This window comes from Sarcophilus harrisii, chromosome 6 (genome assembly GCF_902635505.1).
Source record: "Sarcophilus harrisii chromosome 6, mSarHar1.11, whole genome shotgun sequence".
Classification (NCBI taxonomy): Eukaryota; Metazoa; Chordata; class Mammalia; order Dasyuromorphia; family Dasyuridae; genus Sarcophilus; species Sarcophilus harrisii.
The window spans coordinates 176,283,045-176,302,209 of NC_045431.1; the positions used below are offsets into that span (position 1 = coordinate 176,283,045).

At 43.2% G+C, this 19,165-nt stretch overlaps 1 protein-coding gene across 1 annotated transcript; it reads left to right on the forward strand.

Moving 5' to 3' along the window:
• The first annotated feature begins 1,728 nt into the window (after positions 1-1,728).
• SARAF (store-operated calcium entry associated regulatory factor) lies at positions 1,729-19,079 on the forward strand. The gene is made up of 6 exons (XM_003772793.3): positions 1,729-2,378; positions 12,530-12,708; positions 13,463-13,907; positions 14,955-15,084; positions 16,337-16,488; positions 17,107-19,079. The coding sequence occupies exons 1-6, from the start codon at positions 2,258-2,260 to the stop codon at positions 17,130-17,132; spliced, it is 1,053 nt and encodes a 350-aa protein (XP_003772841.1). The 5' UTR covers positions 1,729-2,257; the 3' UTR covers positions 17,133-19,079.
• The last annotated feature ends 86 nt before the right edge of the window (positions 19,080-19,165 follow it).

The following is a 19,165-nucleotide window of genomic DNA, read 5'->3' on the forward strand; positions in this document are numbered from 1 at the left end:
TTATGCTTCTCCTGAATCTTGTTTTTGAATGTCAAGTTATCTTTTTGCTTCAGTTTTTTTTCCCTCAGGAATGCTAGGAAGTCCTCTATTTCATTAAACATCCATTTCTTTCCTTGAAGTTTTGCATTCCAGAATCCATTCATCCACCCTTTGCAGTCTCAGTTGCTAAGTCTCATGTTTTTATCCCTCCCAGTATTTCTTTTATCCCTCATGTCCATGCATATAGAAAGGCAAGGAGTCATTCAGAATGATGGTGAGGTCATGATTCTCTTGCAGTCTGTCCTTTTCAGCCTATACCTGTAGTACCAGATGTAATCTGTGCATTACATTTTAGGAAGATAGATGCCATCCAGAAAGGGGTAGGAATAATGTTGAAAGCTGAAGAAATTGAAGAGAAAACTTAAGTGAATTTGTTTTTAGATAAAGTCTCCAATCTTTCTTACCTAGGCTGAAAGCCCTGCCTCCAAGTTCAGCAGGGTAGCTGACTCCAAATATTCAAAGAGTTGTCCAGCAGAAGGATTAAGCTTTGCCCTGTTTAGCCCTAGAGAGCAGAGCTAAGTGTTCTGGGTGAATGTTGTAGAGACAGATTTAAGATCTATAATCCTACATACAATTGTCTCAAAATACATGTGAACTACTTGTATTCAGGGTCAAAAGACTGATATCTAAGCCTACATAATGTTACTTGCAACTTGTGTGACCTGGGAGGAGTTACTTTCTGTTTCTTCATCTGTAAAAAGAGGGGCTGTTCTAGGTGACCTTTCAATTCTAGATGTAGGATCCTGAGACAGGCTAACTCCTAAGATTCCAATTTACTCCAAGCTCTCACATGCCATCTTTCAGGTGATGCTGGAAGACCACTATTTGGGTGCATTATACAGGGTATTTGTTTAGTAAGACCAGATGCTTCTGATAGTCTTTCCAGCTCTGAGATTGTGACCCTCTACTTCCATTTGTTGCAGCCACCTTCTACCCAAGCCTTTCCTCTTCTAGTCTTTAGGTGGCTTCCCCCCAATCTTCCTTTGTTTATTTTGTATCTTATTTATGGAGAGATACAGTATGTATCTAGTACACACACAATCTATATAGTTGTTTGTGAACTATACAATGTGTATTCTATATATACTATATATGCTAATGAAGGCAGTCCCCCAAATTTTAATTTAATTTTAAGCTTTAATATATATTTAATATATGTATTGTTTATCAATTATGTGCAATATAATAATCTATTATATTAAACTATATGTCATAGTGTAATATAAAATAATTCTATTAATATAATTATAAATTTACCAATCATTAAGCATAAATTAAATTTTGATAGTTCAAAACTGTACTAAGACTTTTGAGACCACCTATTAATATACGCGTTGTCTTTCCTTCACATTTATCTTTATATAGAGTGCCCAGCACGTAGTGGGCATTAATAAGGCCGGTACCTATGCTGCGGTGCTCAAAGTGCTTAGAGGACTTGAGTTCAAATACTGCCTCAGACACTAATGGGGTGATCCTGGGCAAGTCGGGTAATCACCATTTGCCTCAGTTTCCTCCTCTGTGAAATGAAGAATTTCCCCCGAATTTTCCAGGGTTGTAACGCAGATCAAATAAGGGATTATTTGTAAGGTGTTTTGCAGAGTTCTAGCTGACGTTATTTGTATTATTTGCCGTCTCTATCGAGACAAGCTATTGTTGACACCTAAGTGCTTGTGCCTGCGGGGAGAGACGGACACCTAGGAGAAAGGGGCGGGGGAGAGGAGAAGGCAAGCTTCAGTCCAGGAAAGTCCGGGAACAGAGGGCTGGGATCTTTTCGTTCCCGGGCTGGCCCGGGGCTGCTCCGCAGGGGGTAGTTCTAGGCCGAGGGAGATGGAAGGAAGTATGGAGATTGAAGTGACAGGGTGATGAAGCTCCACTCGCTTCCCAAGGCGCCTGCGCAACTGCCCGGCGGTGCCCGTTGGGGCGGAGATCCCTGGCTGGCTCTCGCTCCTCTCGGGCCCAGGGCAGGGCGGGGAGGAGGCCGGGCGTGAGGCAGAAGCATCCATTCGGAGGCCGAGACGTGGCACCGCCCCAGTGTCGCAGCAAACGGGACCGAGGCGAGCGTCGCGAGCTCCCTCCGCCCCTCGCCGCAGTCTGTCTGCTGCACCATTCTAGAACGTCTGCAGCTTCGGGACGTCGGATTTCGTTGAGCTCCTTCCGCCGCCCCCCGCCAAGTCTCTGCGCTAGTCCACTGGCCCCCCGACCCCCGCGCGCCGGCTCCATGGCGCCCGCAGCCCTGGCCCCGCTCTGGGGGGGCCGTCGCTGCCTGCCCCTGCTCTGCGCCCTCTTCGTGCTGTTGCTGCTGCCGCGGCCCAGCCCCGCCCTCGCCTGGGACCAGTCCGGTGAGGCCCCTGCTCCAACCCCCTCCCCTTCTCCGAGGTACCCCTCCGTTGCTCCCCACTGGAGGAGCCCTCCAGCCCCCTTGGCTCTCCCTGGAGGAGCCCCCGTCATCCTCCTCTTCTCGAAGTCTCCTTGTCATCATTCCCCTTCTTCTCCAGCTCTCCTCCCCGCCTTCTTATGGAAGAAGATAATGCGTATCTCCTTCTACCATCCTCTACTGTTCATCTCCCTCCACCTTCTCTATCCTCTCCCCTCCTCGCCATTATCCCCCTCCCCCCCCTTCTTTCCAGCTTTCTCGACATCACCCCCTCCTCTCCATCCTCACTGCTTTTTACCTTCTCCCGTCTGACTCCCTTCTCTCTCTTTCCCTATCCTCATTCTCCTTTAGTCTGACCCCCCACCTCGTCTCCCTCCCCTCCCCACTCCATTCACCCAGCTGTAATCCTTCTCGACTGACTCCCCCTACCTCCACCCTTCTCTCCATCCTTTCTGACATTATCTCCTCCCTCCATCCGTTCCTGGCCCCCTTCCTTCGCCTCTTCATGCTCCTCTCCTTCCCCCTCCAGTGTCATTCCTCCTCCCTGGTTCTTTCCATCCCTTGCCACCATCCCCATTCCTTCTTTTTGAGGCCCCCTCCCCTGTGGCCGCAGCCATCCATCCATCCATCCCTTTGCCCCTCCTTTCTAATCCCCGCCCCCCTGCTTCTCTTCCCCCCTCCCACACTGCGGGTGAAAGTGGGGGTGGTGTCTGGTCCTCTGTTGCCATAATGCGTATTATTCAGATCCTCCATATTTCTGCTTCCCCCTTCTCTCTCTGCTTCCTCATTAGCCTGTGAGCCACCAGAGCTGCTTCTAACCTGGCTTTGGTCCCCTTTGTTCACCTGTCTTTGGCTGATGAAATCGGCAGAAATCCTTTGTCTGACAAAGTGGGGGTGGGGATAGGGAAGGGAAGAGACGAGGTGGGGGGGAGAGAAGAGGTGGGGCGCTGACTGGCCCTTGCTGGCTGGCTGATTTTATTCACCATGCTTTTTATTTTTTATAGTAGCACTTTACCTGGTCCTGTGAGGTGGGTGAGCCAGGTCTCTTTATCCTCATTTTACAGTTGAGGGAAGAAGCCTGTTCTGTTGTGACTTAGCTGAGAGGCCAAGATGCTTTGTCTCTATACCCTTACCTAGTGGTAAAATTTAAATTTAATTTAAAGGTTTAGTAGATTAGCTCTATTGTTCCTGGTCTACACTGAATGATAGTGGCAACTATCATGTTTTTACAAGCATTAATGTCATTTTAGAAAATCCTCGTTGTAGTCCTGTGAAATAGATGTTATTCCATTTTACAGATGAATCTGAGGTAGATGTGGGGAATAGATAAGGTGAAGAACTTACAGGAATATATGAATTCTTTTTCTGTATTTTATTATTTCTGTGTTTCCCCTATGACCTGTATAATATGTGCAGGCTCATATTTACTTGAGCCTTGGCCAGCTAGAAACATATTTACTTAACCTGAGCTGATGACATTTATTGGCATTTGACATTTTTAGATATTTAGTCTATTAGCTGGACCACTATCTGCTTGATTAAGCCTGAAGGCCTGACTTTCTGTTTCCTTGAAATCAGGAGATTTCAGGGAAACAGAAACCTTCCATTCGAGCCTTCTCAAATAGCAACAACCAATTAGATGCCTTCCCCTCCCCTTTTCAATGTTCTCTTACTTGTGATGTAATTTCTTGTATAAAAGCCATGTATCTTTACTACTTCTTTAGCCCTCCTACCAAGAGCTTTCTCTTTCTTATCTCACGATGGGACGGCTCATCCTCCGGAGGTTTTCAATAAACAACTTTTCTGCCTTCTACTGAGTGATCTCTGAGTAGTCATTTTGGGTAAGGGTCTTCTACATCCCTCACCCAGAGAAGTGAAGTGACTTACTTGATCCTGGTCACATTGTTAGTAAGGTCTAAGGTTGGATTTGAACACAGGTCCTGCTGATTTAAATCCCAGTACTCCATCCACTGTGTCCTTTTCTTTAATCCATCTTTTGCATGCTGACGGAATAGTCTTCGAAAACTTCTGTGGCTACTACACATTCTGTGGCTAAACAACATTCTGTTGTTTCCAGAATGAAATTTAATCAGTTAAGCAACAGTCATGTATTAAATGTAAACTAGATGCCAGACCCTACTAACCATTAATTTTACAATGGGAAAAAAATCAAATACAGTCCCCATTCTCAGGGTGTTTAACCATCTAGTGTTATCTAAATTGAAGATAAAGTGATTAATTTATTTTTCATAATGAATTATGCTACCCTTTAAAGAGTTACTGGGGTATAAATAAGTCCCCTTTATCTTTCATACTTTTATATAAGTAACCCTTGATTAATCACCTCACTTCTATGTGCCTCAGTTTCCTCACCTGTCAAATGGGGATAAAAATATCTACAATAATAATTTCTTTACAGAGGTGTCCTGGGGCTCTTAGCATGGAAGTCTATGTGCACAGTGTGGAAGTTTGCTGTTTTTTGCAAAATTTTTAGGACATGTTCAGTTGAGTGACCATTAGGCATTTCTCCTGGGTGACAGTTTGATGTGGTCTGTCTGGGTCAACATGTTGTATGGCTTTTGGATCACTATCCTTGGTGCTTTCCTTACTCATGGCCCATCCCTTTTTTGAGCCTGGACCTCTACCTCCCATGGTGGTCCAAAGATGGCTGTGATTGGTGAGAAGCATATAGGTGAGTCAGCAAATTAGCAGGGTCAGACTTATGCTTTGGAAAAATCATGTTGGTAGTTGAGTAGAGGATGAATTGGAGGGGGAAGAAACTCTGAAGAAAGGAAACCAATTAAGAGGCTATTGTAATGGTCTAGGTAGGAAATGATGAAATCTTGAGGTAGGATTTTGACAGGTGAGTGGAGAGAAAATAGATAAAAGAGGTATTTTGAAACTCCAAGATAAGATTTGGCAGCTGGTTGACTGTGGGAGTTGAGGATGGTATCCAGGTTGTAAGCTGAGGTAACTGGGAAGATGGTGATCCTCTTGACAGTTAAGAATAGAGTGGTTTTGGGGGAGAGAGGAGTTCTTTTTTGAACACATTGAGTTGGGATGTCTGTGTGACATATATTCCATGAGGCAGTTGGTAGTGGATTGGTTGTCTCTCAGGAGAGAGGCTGGGGCTGGATGTCATGTGCATGGAGGAGATGAACATTGGATCTGATGAGCTCACTTGGAAAGGTATAGAGCAGGAAGAGAAGAGGGCCCAGGTCAGGCTGGATTTTTGATTTCTCTGGCATAGGGAGCTTTTGGATAAGTATACTCCCTCTCCCAATGTGGGTTAGCACCTTCTCTGCAAGCAGCAGAATTAGGGTTTGAACCTGGTCACAGAATATGAGTGGCTAACTCTAAACCCACATGCAAAAGGAATTCCCATTATGACAAGTGATTTTCTAATTTAGGGGAATCCAACACTTCAGGCAGATATGCCATTCCACTTTTAGTGGGACAGCTGGAGAGCAGGCTTAAATTGGCTTCCATGAAATTTCTTTCTACCTACTGCTGCCGATTCTGTCCCCAAGCTCATCTCTTCCTCACCAGTCTTTTCTTCTCCAGGCTATAGACATCCCCAGTTCCTTTAGCAATTCCTCATGTAATGGACTTGAAGACCTTCATGGTTGCCCTCTTTTGAGTCCTGTCCAGCTTATTCATGCCCTTTTAAATTTGTGATGGTCAGAATGAGAACATTTTCTTTTAGATGAGGTCTAGGTCCAATTGGACCATCATTTCCTTCTTCCTGGCAGCTCTGCCCCCATGCTTCCATTAACTTTTTTGGCTACCACATCACATCGCTAACTTATTGAGCTTGTAGACCCCTAAAATCCACCCCCACCTCTTTCAGAATCATTGTCCTTTATCCATGTCTCTTTTATATTTGTGAAATTGGCTTTTTGAACCCAGGTGCATAGCTTTACATTGAGGCCTCTTGAACTTTACTTTTATTAATCTTAGCCCAAAGTTCTAGGTAGTCAAGGGACTTTTGAATTCTGATTTACCCTTGGATGTGTTAGCCATCCCATCTCCCCAACTTTGTGCCATTTGCAAACTTGATGAACTCTCACCATCATACCTTTATCCAAATTTTTATTAAAGATGTTGCACAGTAAGGGGCCAAACACAGCTTCCTAAGCTACTACTACTCTTTTGACAAATGGACCTGCATGGTTGCTTAGGTATGCCACCCTAATATTGAACCATTAACAATTACTCCTTGAATCCTGCCATCTAATAAGCTTGGAATCCACTTGATTATATTATAAATAGTTTATATCTTACTATTTTCTCCCCAAGAATAGCAGGAGATATTATATCAAAAACTTGCAATCCACCTAGTTTAGTAATCCTTTCCCAAAAAGGAAGTGAGGTTAGTCTGGCATGGCTTGTGGTTGATGATGACACTAGGCTGGTGTCTTGGAATTATTGCTTCTTTCTAGTTATGCACCAATCATCTGTTTCAGTTCTGGGACAATTATAGAATGAATCATCAGGGAGAAGATCACTGGCCCTATAGTTCAATGACTATTATCTTCCCTTTTTGAAAAATCCAGATGACATCTGCCTTTTTGCAGTGTGTTCTTTGAACTATCACTGATGGTAGATCAGCCATCATGTTAGATGCTCTTTTACACTAAGTGACTTAAATTCATCCAGTGTAACTAGCTGTTTCTTACCCTCTCCTTACTTATCTTGAGTGTCTTATGTTCAATATCTCCTCTTTGTTAGTCATTTTTGTTCTGTCAATTTGCAGTCAAGGCCATTCCCTTTTTGGGAAAAAAACAAACAAAATAAGAATTGCTTTCTCTCTTTTGCCAGTTGTCATCTTCCCATACCATACAAAGATTCTGTGAACTTTTCTTTAATCCTCTCATTTCTCTCAATGTACCAAAAATTCTTTTTTTGTTGTTGTTGCTCTTAAATTTCTTTCCTAACTTCTGCACATTCTGTGTTTAGCATCCTTAATGTGGAGTTAAGAGTTAGAATTCTAACTCAATATCTAAGCCTAATTTTTTATTTTTATGAGACTGCATTACACTCTTGTTGTCATTCTCTGTTACTTGACCTTGATTTTATCTTCTCTATGTTTCTTTTTACTATTTAAGTTGGCTTTGGGAGTTCCCTTTGTATTCCCTTTGCATATCATTCTCAGATAAATAGATTTTAGGTAGCACAGTGGATAGATCACTGGACTTGGAATCAAGATGACCTGAATTCAAATCCATTTCCAACATTTAAGATTTAGGTCTTTGAGCTTTGTGACCCTGCACAAATCATTTGATGTCTCTTAGCCTCAGTGTTTTCAGTTGTAAAATGAGGATAATCATAGTATCTACCTCCGTAGTATATTGTGAGGATCAAATGAGATATAAATGCTTTGCAGACCTTAAAGTACTATAGAAATGCCAATTATTATTCTTCCTATTTGGAATTGTTTCCATGGGTCTTTAAAATTTTATCTGTGAGAATCTCCTAATCCATGGGATCCTCCTCATCCTCCCTATGTTCCCTCTGAAGTCTTCAAAATATGTTTTTTCTTGATCTTGTCTGACTGTGTGGTCACTTATTCTTCAGGTTTTTCATCATTTCCGCCTCAGCAACCAGTTTCTCCTTGTGAGTGAGAATGAGATTTAGAATATAATTTCCCTTTTTTGGCCCTTTTGAAGGATGAAATAATCATTAAGGCAGATCAAGAAGTTAATCGTGACTCAGCTTTTTTGAGGTCCAGCACATATCAGGATATTGAAGTTTTTCATCACTCCTGTATGATACTTCTGTGTCAGGCTTGGGATCTGTTCCTCTTCATCTGTTTCTTCCTTCTGGCCAGGTAGTTTCTGGCATATTCTAGTGACAAATTCAGTGTTGTTTCTCCCTCCTTTGACCTTTGCCCAAATAATCTTTACCATGCTTCCTTTCCTTTGTGGTTTCTGAATGTCTTCCCATCTAAGCCCTGCTTATGTTTACTTTGTTATGTCAAATAAGGTGTGCCTATCCAGAGCCATGTACAGTTACAGGTTTCATCCCAGCGAGCCTCAGTGCTACCTATCTTGAGATCAAATATGCCCTCTTGAGTGAGAATTCTTGTTTGTTGCTTTAACTCTAGTTATGGGTCCTCAAATTTTTAAAATAGGGGGCCAGTTCACTGTCCCTCAGATTGTTGGAGGGCTGGACTATAATAAAAACAAAAACTTTGTTTTGTAGGCCTTTAAATAAAGAAACTTCATAGCCCTGGGTGAGGGGGATAATCGTCCTCAGCTACTGCACCTGGCCTGCAGGCCGTAGTTTGAGGACCCCTAGACGATATTTGTGTGTGTGCTCTCTAGGTCACAGATTTTTGTTTGTTTATTTTTAGTAGTACTTCTTTCTTTTATTTTGTCTTGTGAATTTCTGAGTGTGTTGGGGTTATTTTTCTTTTTTTTTTGTGGTTACTTTCCATAATATCTAGCTTACAGGGGGATACTCTTCCTCCTCCATTCTTTTTGGTTTAATGTCCTTATGAGTAGATTTTTAAAATGCCTGGCAAATACATTTTTTGTTATTAGATATTAGATTCCATCTCTGACCAGGAATCCAGCAACTTCATATTTTAAGTCAGGGATCCAGATATCCAAAAATAATTCTCAGATACCATTTTTTTAGTGTATCAAATAACCTTCTTATTTCAAATCAATCACTTTATCATTCCTGGAAGATACTTCATATACAAGTCAGCTGTGCAGCACAGTAGATAGAGCCATTTCCTGATGTCAGGGAGGCCTGAATTCTAAGCTGGCCTTGGACATATTTAATCACGTGACCCTAGATAATTAACACTCCAGATTGTTTCCTCATTTGTAAAATGGAGATTATAATAACCCCTGCTTCTGAAGGTTGTTGTTGGGATCAAATGAGGTATTTAAAATGCTTTGCCAATCTTAAAACTTTGTATACTTATTATTATCATATGAATATTTTCTTTTTTAGCAGCAGCCCATTTACGGGAAGTTTGGATAACTTTATATCCCCATTTTAAGTGCTCACATAACAAGCACTGTTATTTTTGTTGGGTTTCAAGGTATACAAAGTGCTTTCCTGAGACTCAGGGGAGTGACTTAGAGGGCCATAAATTTAGAGCTGGAAAAGAGGCCAACCACCTCATTTTATGGATGAGGAAATTAGGAAGGTCCAGTGACCTGTTCAGGTTCTCAAAGCTAATAAGTGTTCCAATGAACTCAGTCAGCAAGTGCTTCTTAAGTGCCAACCAGGCATTGTGCTAGTGGCTAGGGATACAAAAGTGAAGAACGGAAGAGATGCTGCCCTCAAGGAGATTGCATTCTAAAGGAGACAGCTTTGGCTAGTGAACATACAAAACAAACTCCAACAAACACAAACATTTCTATTTACAAATAACATTGTGTTTGAAAAAGAAAAAAGATGATTTTGTCCACACAAAGCGTGAATCTTTGCTATATACAGCTTGCTTTTTAAAACTGTGTATCAAATTTAACAACATAGTGGCAATACTTGTTTGTGTCCTCTCCTAACCTTTCCTTCTGCTCTCTACTTGGCCATGTCTGAAAAGGTAAGTACCAATGTGCACCTCCATTCTACCACCATATCAGGGGTGGGGGGCATGCTCTGCTCCTCTGGGATTTGTCTTCCTTTGCATTATTGTAGTCATTATGTGAATTGTTCTGGATCTGCTTTCTTCACCCTGTTCATGTAAGTCTTCTTCCCAGGTTAGTTTGAATTTATCCCTTCTATCATTTCGTGGGGTACAGTAATAATTTGTATGCCATAATTTGGTCCTTCCAGTTGGTGGGAATTTACTTTGTTGCCGGTTCTTTGCTATAACAAAAAAGTGCTTTAAATATCTTTGTATATGCTTCTTTCTTTGGGATGTATAAATATGCCTAGGAATTGGATTAAGGGGAACATAATTTCCAGAGGTGTTGAACTACATCACAGTTCCAGCAACAACAAACATATCATCATGCCCGTTTCCCCGCACTTCCAGCAATGTTATTTTCTGGGTTTTTTTTTTTTTGTTGTCTTTGCCAATCTGATGGGTATGAGGTGGAACCCCAGAATTGTTTAAATTTGCAGTTCTCTTCTTTATTAGCAATTTGGGGCATTTTCATATGGCTGTTGATAGTTTTGGATTTCTTTTTTTGAAATAGAATTATTTATATAAACCAAATTTTTATTGCAAGAATTTTATACATAGTTTTTGATTAAGAATATATTTCTTAATGTAACTTAAGGAGTTGTTCCCCAAATAGTTCATGTTTTCTAGGTTTTTTTGAATTCTGTTATTCCTGGTTCTTCCCAGTATAGTCTGTTCTAACTGAGCTGCCTCTCTTTTCTAACCAACACCAGATAGTTTTGATGACTGAGGTTTTATACACCTCCCCACCTCATCCCTATCTTTTTTTCTCCCTTCATGTGATATTCTGCATCTCTTATTTTTTTCCACATGAATTTTATCATTTTATAAAATATTCCTTTGATATTGATTGAAATGTATTAAAAGTATAAATTACCATTGATAGTTTTGATATTAACTCAGCCCCATGAGTACCTTACTAGTCCTCCAATTGTTTAAGCTGTTCTTTATTTCTATGAAGGAGCAATTTGTACAAGTCTCATGTGCTTTGTTAGATATATCCCCAGTTACTTTATGCAATTTGTAGTTATTTGGAATGGAATTTTCCATTTTTATTATTCTATAAAAATGCTGTTGCTTTTTGAGGGTATCTTTTGTAACCTGTTTCTTTGTCAAAGCCATTAATTGTCCTGACACTTTTTATAGGAAAGTGCCAGGCTTTCATATTCATTTCCTGTCACTGGCCTTGCTTCCATCTACTTTGCATTTCTTTTTAAAATCTATGAGTTGGTGACTTCCCTGTGCATCCACATACATCTCTAAAGATGGATTTTATTTTTTCTTTTTCATTGAAATTGTTTCCTTTTGTGTCTTTAGAACTTTATGTTTGAGCATCTTTCATCTTTCCTGGACTGACTCCTTCTGAAGCATCTTAGTCTATGAGATGCTACCTATCTTTTCTTTGAACCCTTTGAAATCTGCTTTGCTCAGATTTTGGGATCATTTCAAATTATGATAAAATTTCCTTTTTTTCTAGATCACAAACTCTAGGGTGGAATAGTTACTTCCTCACAGGGCTCCCATAATTTCTACCTCAGCAGTCATTCTTTTTCTTTCATTTTTTAGCTAATTTTTTTTCAATCCATGAGCATTTATTTTCTTTCCTTTTTACCTTTTGAAGCTACAAAATTATCTCTACAAAACTTTTGTAATAAATATTGTTACATATAGTTTTTGTCATAAATATAGATAAGCAAAACAAATGCCCATTCTGGCTATGTTCAGAAAGCATCTGTTTCTGCATGTTGAGTCCATCCACTGTTTGTCAGGAGGTGAGTAGCATGCTATCTCATCAGTTCTATGGAATAGCAGATGGTCATTGCATTGATTAGAATTCCTAATTCTTTCACAGTTGTTCATTTTTGCAGTGTTGCTCTAATTGTATAAATGGTTCTGCTCCCTTTCCTCTGCATCAGTTCACATGGTTTTTTTGTCATTTCTCACAGCATTCATATACCATTATTGATCTTTTATTCTCCAGTTGATGGTTATCTCTTAGTTGACATTTCTTTTCAGGATTGCACTTTTTTAAAAGACATTTTTTTCATGTAAGAAAATTCTCTCCTATGTGTTCTGTTGTGTGTGAAGTTGTCAGATAAATCCCTGTGCTGGGGGTGGCATCTCTAAGCCCTTCCTTGTAATCTAACCTAAGTACTCGGATCTCTGAATTTCTAGCTGGAACAGATCCTAGAGATCAGCTGCTCTGGCCCCTTGGTTTTCCCCTGTCAAGGCTGGGGTTTGGACCTTGCCTGTCCTGTATCTTTACTGGAACTCCTCTGCCTTTCTGACCTGGTCAGATTCTGTCCCTGAGCTTCATGTCACTCTGGCAACAGACCCTAGGCCAAGGGAGCTGTACTGACTGTGGAGGTGGCCGAGAGAAACTGAGAAGCCCCTCTGTGCAGTAGCCAGGCTGGGGATCCCTTGTCCTCTGTCTGCATCATGCTGATGTTCTCTCTTTTGCTCTATAGAGAAAATTCTGCTACGGGACATCCAGGCCTTGACCCTGCACCGAGACCGTTTCACCACTGCCCGCAGGACTGCGCCCATCCCTCAGCTGCAGTGCCTGGGGGGCTCTGCCGGATGTCCGGCCCACATCCCCGAAATCGTGCAGTGCCGCAACAAAGGCTGGGATGGTTTTGACGTTCAGGTACCAGCAGTGGGAGGGCCGGGAGGGTGGGGTAGGTAGGCTGGGGTGCTATGAGGAAACCTCCAGGGGGGAGCTTGCTTACCATCAGGGCCAGCTATTGCTTGGTCAGTCATGGATCTAGGACAGAATACCTTCTGTCTCAGAGGCAGAAACTCAGGTTGCAGGAAGGGAAATGGGTTTTCCAGGGTCATGCAGGGGATCACTCAGAATGCGCTACCTCTATTGCCTTTCCTTCACTCCTCTTGATGTACTGTGACCATTCAGCTTCAGAGGACTTGGACTTATTTGCAGTCAGGAGAAGCAGCAGTTCAGCTGCTCAGAGTCTTCTTTGGGTTCAAGCTCAGACTTCCATATGTACTGGTGGGGTTTCTCTCCCTCTCCCCCAGGACCCTGGGAAATACTGGGGGAAAGCAGCTGCTGATCTGCTTTAGAAAAAGGAGTTTCTTCACTGGAATCTCATGGTCTAGTTCCCCTCCCATCTCCTCCCCAAGAAAAAGGCAGAATAGATTTAATACATCATAGAATCAGGTAGCTTTTGCTGCTTATGCTCACTTGAGGAAATGTCAGGATTATTAGATCCTAGCTGTGGAGACTGGAGAGACCCTCTAGTCCAGGTTCTCACTTTATATAGGGAGACAGAATCAGAGCCCAGAGATTTGCCTGCAGCTTTTTGTTTGTACCCTTCCCAGGAAATGGGAGGACCTTTCCTGATAACAAGAGGAGGGTGACTTGTCTTTTCTTGGCCCCTCTGCAGTGGGAGTGTAAAGCAGAGCTTGACACGTCCTACCGATTTGGCAAGACCGCTGTGAGCTGTGAAGGTTATGATTACCCTGATGACCCCTACGTGCTCCGTGGCTCCTGTGGCTTGGAATTCAACTTGGAGTTGACCGAGCAAGGCCGGAAGAAATACAAAGATGCTGGCAGCAGCAACACCAACAGCCACGGGAACACCTACGGCTCCAATTACTTCCCCGGGTACGTTGAGAAGATGGATTCCCCCGTGCCCTCCAGTACCAGAGGCCTGTTGGCCGTCGTCATCCTGCTGGTGCTGGCATTGGGCGTTTATAAGCTCTTTCTGAAAGCCCAGAATGAGGATCTCCCCCCGCCCTACACTGAGCATCCCCAGGACCACCAGAGGTTCTTCCAGGCGTCCCCACCCCCGCCTCCTCCTCCCCCAGGCTTCAAGTCCTATTTCACAGGTATGTTGCTATGGCTACTTTCCCCCAAGGGATGGCTTCCAGTGTCTCTTGTGAGCGTGGTGACTGTTGCTGTGTCCCTGGAAAGGACTGAATGTCACCATCCCCCCAGAGCTCGCTGGGTTGGGTGGTTCCAGGGCATTTTGAAAGTCTCTATGATCCCCAGAGTAAAAAACAAGACTGGAGGGGGACTGAAGCATTGGCCATGACTTAGGGTGTTCATATGGCTTGGCTGTGTTGTCACATTGGTGGTGGATTGATATAGCTTTGGATCTGCAGTCAGAAAGACTCAAATTTCGCCCCAGACTTTTCCTAGCTGTGTTACCCCCTGAACAAATCACTTGACCCTGATCCTGTCTGCCTCAGTTTCCTCATCTATAAAATGAACTGGAGAAGGAAACGGCAAACCACTGCAGTATCTTTGCCAAGAAAATTCCACATGGGAAATAACTGAACAACAAATGTTGTCACACCAGAATGGTGATCATTTTTTTCATTTGTAAAGTAGGTGATCTTCAGAGTTCCTTCCAGCAGTAATCCCTTGATCCTGTGAAATCTCAGGTGGAGCAACCTTGTAGATGGTCCTGTCCAATCCCTTCATTTTACTGATCAAGAAACTGAGGTTCAGCTCAGTTAAGGGAGCTGAGTCAGAGAATCTGATGGTCAGGAAGACCTGCATAGGGAGGGGATCACTGACTTGGGAACCTGGTAAAAAGGGGTAGATAAATGGGGGTAAGGGGACACAAGGAAAATGAAGACATATTTTGTTTTACTTTGAAAGTCTCCCTTTGGGAGAAAACTTCCTTTTTATGAACTGTGTATTATAGAGGAAAGAAGAGTAGATTGGAAGTCATAGGGTCTGGCTTTGAGTCTTGTCCTGGGAGTCTCATAGAAAATCTTGGCTCAGGGGGGAAGCTTTCTAAGAGCTGATTGGTCAGAGGCTATGTGAAGGCAGTCTCCTTCTGGGCTATGGGGCTTGGTTTGTCCTGGGGTGGCCTCCCCTGGGAAGGGGGATTCTGAGCTAACACTTGTCTCTGCTGTTTGCATTAGCATCGGGTACCCCCGGATGGGGCTTTGGCAACTCTTTCACGGGTCCCCAAGCGTTTGGCCAATCTGGCCCTGGATTCTGGACTGGATTGGGGACTGGTGGCCTTTTAGGCTACTTGTTCGGAAACAACAGGTATACTTATTTATATATTTCCTTCTCTCCTTTTTAAGGAGAGCTTTTTGAGCTCTGCATCTGGAAATCTTTTTCAATTTTGACTTCATTTTAGTTTGACTGAATTGAGCTTTATTCAGCTGGTTTAATGAAAGTAGGAAGAAGAGCTGATGATTTTGAGGTCAGACTTTCTCTATAAAAATAGGAGTAAGGCTCCTTTTCCTGCTGTTACTTGATGTGTTTTAAAAATGCTGACAATAGCAATAAGACAAAAGTAAGAAATAAAAGCATTAAAGATAGACAAAGAGGTGTTAATAACATTGCTCTTATTTGCTTAAGATGCAATAGTTAGAATGTCTCAGGGAATCACTGAAAAATTAGTAATTAGCAGTGATTGACACAGCTCTTGGCACATAATAGGCAGTTAATAAAATTCATAAAAACCATCAGCACTTTGACATTATGATAATTCCACGAACAGTGGAATACAGAAAGAATCCATACTCAAAAACAACTACAACAAATATCAGATTTGTGGGAGTCAGCCCCTATCAAGTCATACTCAATACCTGTATAGCTATATTATAAAAGGCTCCTTAAGCTCTTAAGCTCCTGTAGTTCTTGCTCTTAGGGAGGCAGAAGTTGGTGGATTGCTTGAGCTCAGAAGTTCTGGCTGCAGTGGATTAAGCCATCAGCTTTCTGCACCAAATTGGGCACTAGTATGGCAAGCCCCCAGGTGCCCAGGGGGTTCCTGACTGGCCATGTTCGATATGGAACAGATCAGAGGTACTGTGCTGATGGGCAGTGAGGTTGGACCTGGGAATGGTTGCTGCACTTTTAACCTGGGTGAGGCAGGGAAACCTGGTCTCCAGACATAATAAGGAAATACCAAATGACTTAAATAACTAATTAGCTCCTTGCCAATATGGTTAAAAGGACAAGAACATCCAGAGCACTGAAGCAGATTTATTATATGAGGTGGGGCCTTTAGAAAGCTAGAAAAAAGAATGGTGAAGTCCATTTAGAGGAACTTCTGGAGATTGAGGGTCTCAGGGTAAAGTAGAATGAAGGGGCAGCAGGCCCTGACACTGTTTAGATAGATTTTATTTCTGTGTTGCTCTTCAGTAAACATTGGATCCCTGCCCCACTGTGCCAAATGATCACATTAACTTGAAATATAAAACATGATGTTTCTGGAATTGGGTCTGATCTGCCAACTCAAGGCAAAGCCTTCAGAGCTGAACCTCCCCTGTTGTTCCTTCTTGCTTTCTAGAGCCACGCCCCTGTCGAACAACTGGACTCATCCTGCGTATCCTCCCCCGTACTTCAACACCTGGAACAATCCGGTGCCCCCGTCCGCGCCCGTTAATTCCCGGAGCTCTGGGTCTTCCTCGGGCTCCGACACGGGGACTAGGACCACGTCAGGTGAGTTATGAGCCTTGATGGTCATTCCTCCTCCTTCAGCCTGGGCTCCCTGCCGGTGATCCTTAGAGTACAGGTCACTACAACTAATAAAATAGGTAGCTTTTTCCTGTCTCTGCCTTTTTTATTTTAAAGTGACTGCATCTGGGATAGTCATTTCCATGCAGATCTAGGGAATGGTGCCTGATGAGGCAATTCCCTCTCTTTGAAGGAGGTGGGCACTCTCCCATGCAGGGACACACAAGTAGGAATGACCAGAGATAGATCTCAGACTCAGGGATGATTAAGGGCAGTTAAATGTTCTTTCCTGCTCCACAGGTTGGCTTCTGACCAATCGAGTTAATGAGGAATGGAAAATTTTAAGTACTATCTTATATGAAGTGTTTGATGAAAGCCTGAAAACGCTGACCTTAGGGAAAAAAAAAATAACTTAATTGAAGCATTGTGGTATGCCTGCTACATCTGTGCCAAATGGAGTTGGCCCTCAGTGTTCAGTCCTTTATAAAAGACTGGTGCCATCCTGGACTCTTTATAAAAAGACCAGTGCCATAGGGTTCACTGAGCTGCTGCTCAATGTGGGTTGGGATAAGCCTAATGGAGTTTTTGTTGTTCTTGTTCTAGGGTTTGCCGCCACCAAAAGACGTTAAGAAGATAAGGCGGATGAATAAAACCTTCAGACGCAAATTTCTTATTTTGGGGTCATTTTCTCTTTAAAAAGCTATGTACTAAGAACTGTGGGAAGAAAAATTATTCAAGTTTAGAGGTGGATGATCGCTTGTAACACTCTTCGTCATCAGTTCTGTAATATAGCTAAGAGTTGGTGGGCTGAGCTCACGGGCTTGTCTGTAGGCAGGTTTGTTGACCCTGGGCCGCCTCAGCCAAGTGCTTTTGGCAGCTTCTGGAAGAATGCATGCTGCTCGGGCCCCTGGTATGTCTGCCCTCCACTTACCCCTCTTCCTGTCACCATCCCACAGCAGAGAGGACCACCAAAGCCCCTGGCAAATGCCAACTGGGGAGAAGTTTTTCTCCAGCTCGGTTTCCATTTCAAGGGACTACTATAAATAGTTATGGGAAATTGACTCCAAGACCCCATCTCCTATATATGCAGTTTTACTCCTTTGCCATATAGAGTTTGGTAATTGGGGCAAGGTTTTCAAGCACTGCCCAAGCTTGGGTTTACTAATTGGATCAAGCTGTTGGTATAAAGTGAAACTTCTAGCAATGGTGGTAATGGAGTCAGAATGGGGAGATTGGGACAGGGGATACAGGCAGCAAACTTTGAGAGGTGACTTTTAGATGCTAAAAGGAGAGGACTTTTTTTAGGGCAGCTCATGCTACCAGCATGAAGGAGAAAGGAGGAAGTGTGCCCCATTTGAGCCACTGAGAAGTGAATTTGGATTCCACTTTTTTTTTTCTTTTCTGAAGAGTCCCTTTTTTGTAATTTTTACATCCCATTCCTGCTTCCTTTAGCCGTTTGTAGCCTATTATATTGTAAGACTTAGTTTTTCAGGTCCCAGACTGGAAATAGAAGATTCTGAAAGAGCTGGTTGTGATCTCAAGCCTCTCACAGTCCCTATGCTTTTTGTTGCCTCTGGATCAATCTCCCTGGGCTAGTTGTCCTTGGAGACAAGGCAAATATTACAGCTGCATCAGACAGCTGGAAAGCACCTACTTGTACACTGTCAGCAGCTTGATTTTGGGACGTGGATTGGAAGCAGGTTGTTGGGTAGTGTAAGTAGACTCATCTTGGCCACCTCGGCAGAATTGGGAAGCATCCTTTTTCTTTTGATCAGGTGAGCTTGTTTAGGCCTGGCCCTTTATCCTTTCTGAGTAGCAGGGAATGTGTGGTTTTGTTTGTTTTTGTTTTTTTCCAAGCACTGGTGACTTTCTGGTATCAGGCAGCTATTTTTCAGGTGAGAAGTCAGGAGCTAGTTTGGGGTCCATGTTGGGGTGCTTCAGGAGGTGTGATTGGGAAGGCTTTCCTTGGAGGTCTTCAGGCAGAAGGGAATTCTTGGCTTGTTATAGGCATGTACTAGATTAGGGGATGGCTAGGGACCTATTGCACCTCAGCCCTCAGAAACCCAGCCTGCTAATGCACCACCATTGTCCATGGTGCTATTAAGGAAACCTGAGGGCTCCGATCAATCACTAGATCAATTTTGCATACTCTGTGCCGGGCACTGCACTGCGCTGGGTGCCCTCACTGGGTTTACTTTCATTCGAACAGGAGACAGCTTGTACATAGCATGAGTGTAGACAATGAAGGTGATTATCTGAAGTAGAGAAAGGAGGGAGGGGCGGGCGGGCACTGGCAGAGGAGGGAGAGGGGGTGTCAGGAAAGATGGTCTGCCCAGAAGGGAGTGGGGTGGGGGTAGGGAGGAAGTGCCTCGAGGCACAGCTGACCTGCTGCCGCTTTTGATTGACCTGGTGTCAAGGGTGTTCCAGAACCTTTATTCCCTTCTAAATCTGTGTCTTTGCTGTTGGTGCCCACAGCTGCTCGTGCTTGTTATGTTCGTGTTGTGTTCTGTAAGACATATCTTTGCTCTTTTTCCCTTTCTTGAACTTCAATAAACTAAGCTTGGCCCCAAGGGAAAGTTCTTGGCTCCAGTTTATTCCCATTGTCCCTTTGCAGTGGGAGGGTCTCCAGTTCAACAAGGTTAGCCTGGCCTGGCCTTGTTGG

Excerpts from the sequence above, each read along its gene's own strand:
- SARAF (XM_003772793.3), top strand. The coding sequence starts at position 2,258 with ATGGCGCCCGCAGCCCTGGCCCCGCTCTGGGGGGGCCGTCGCTGCCTG. Across the intron at positions 2,379-12,529 it reads CCTCGCCTGGGACCAGTCCG|AGAAAATTCTGCTACGGGAC; the intron begins GTGAGGCCCCTG and ends TTTGCTCTATAG. Across the intron at positions 12,709-13,462 it reads GGGATGGTTTTGACGTTCAG|TGGGAGTGTAAAGCAGAGCT; the intron begins GTACCAGCAGTG and ends GCCCCTCTGCAG.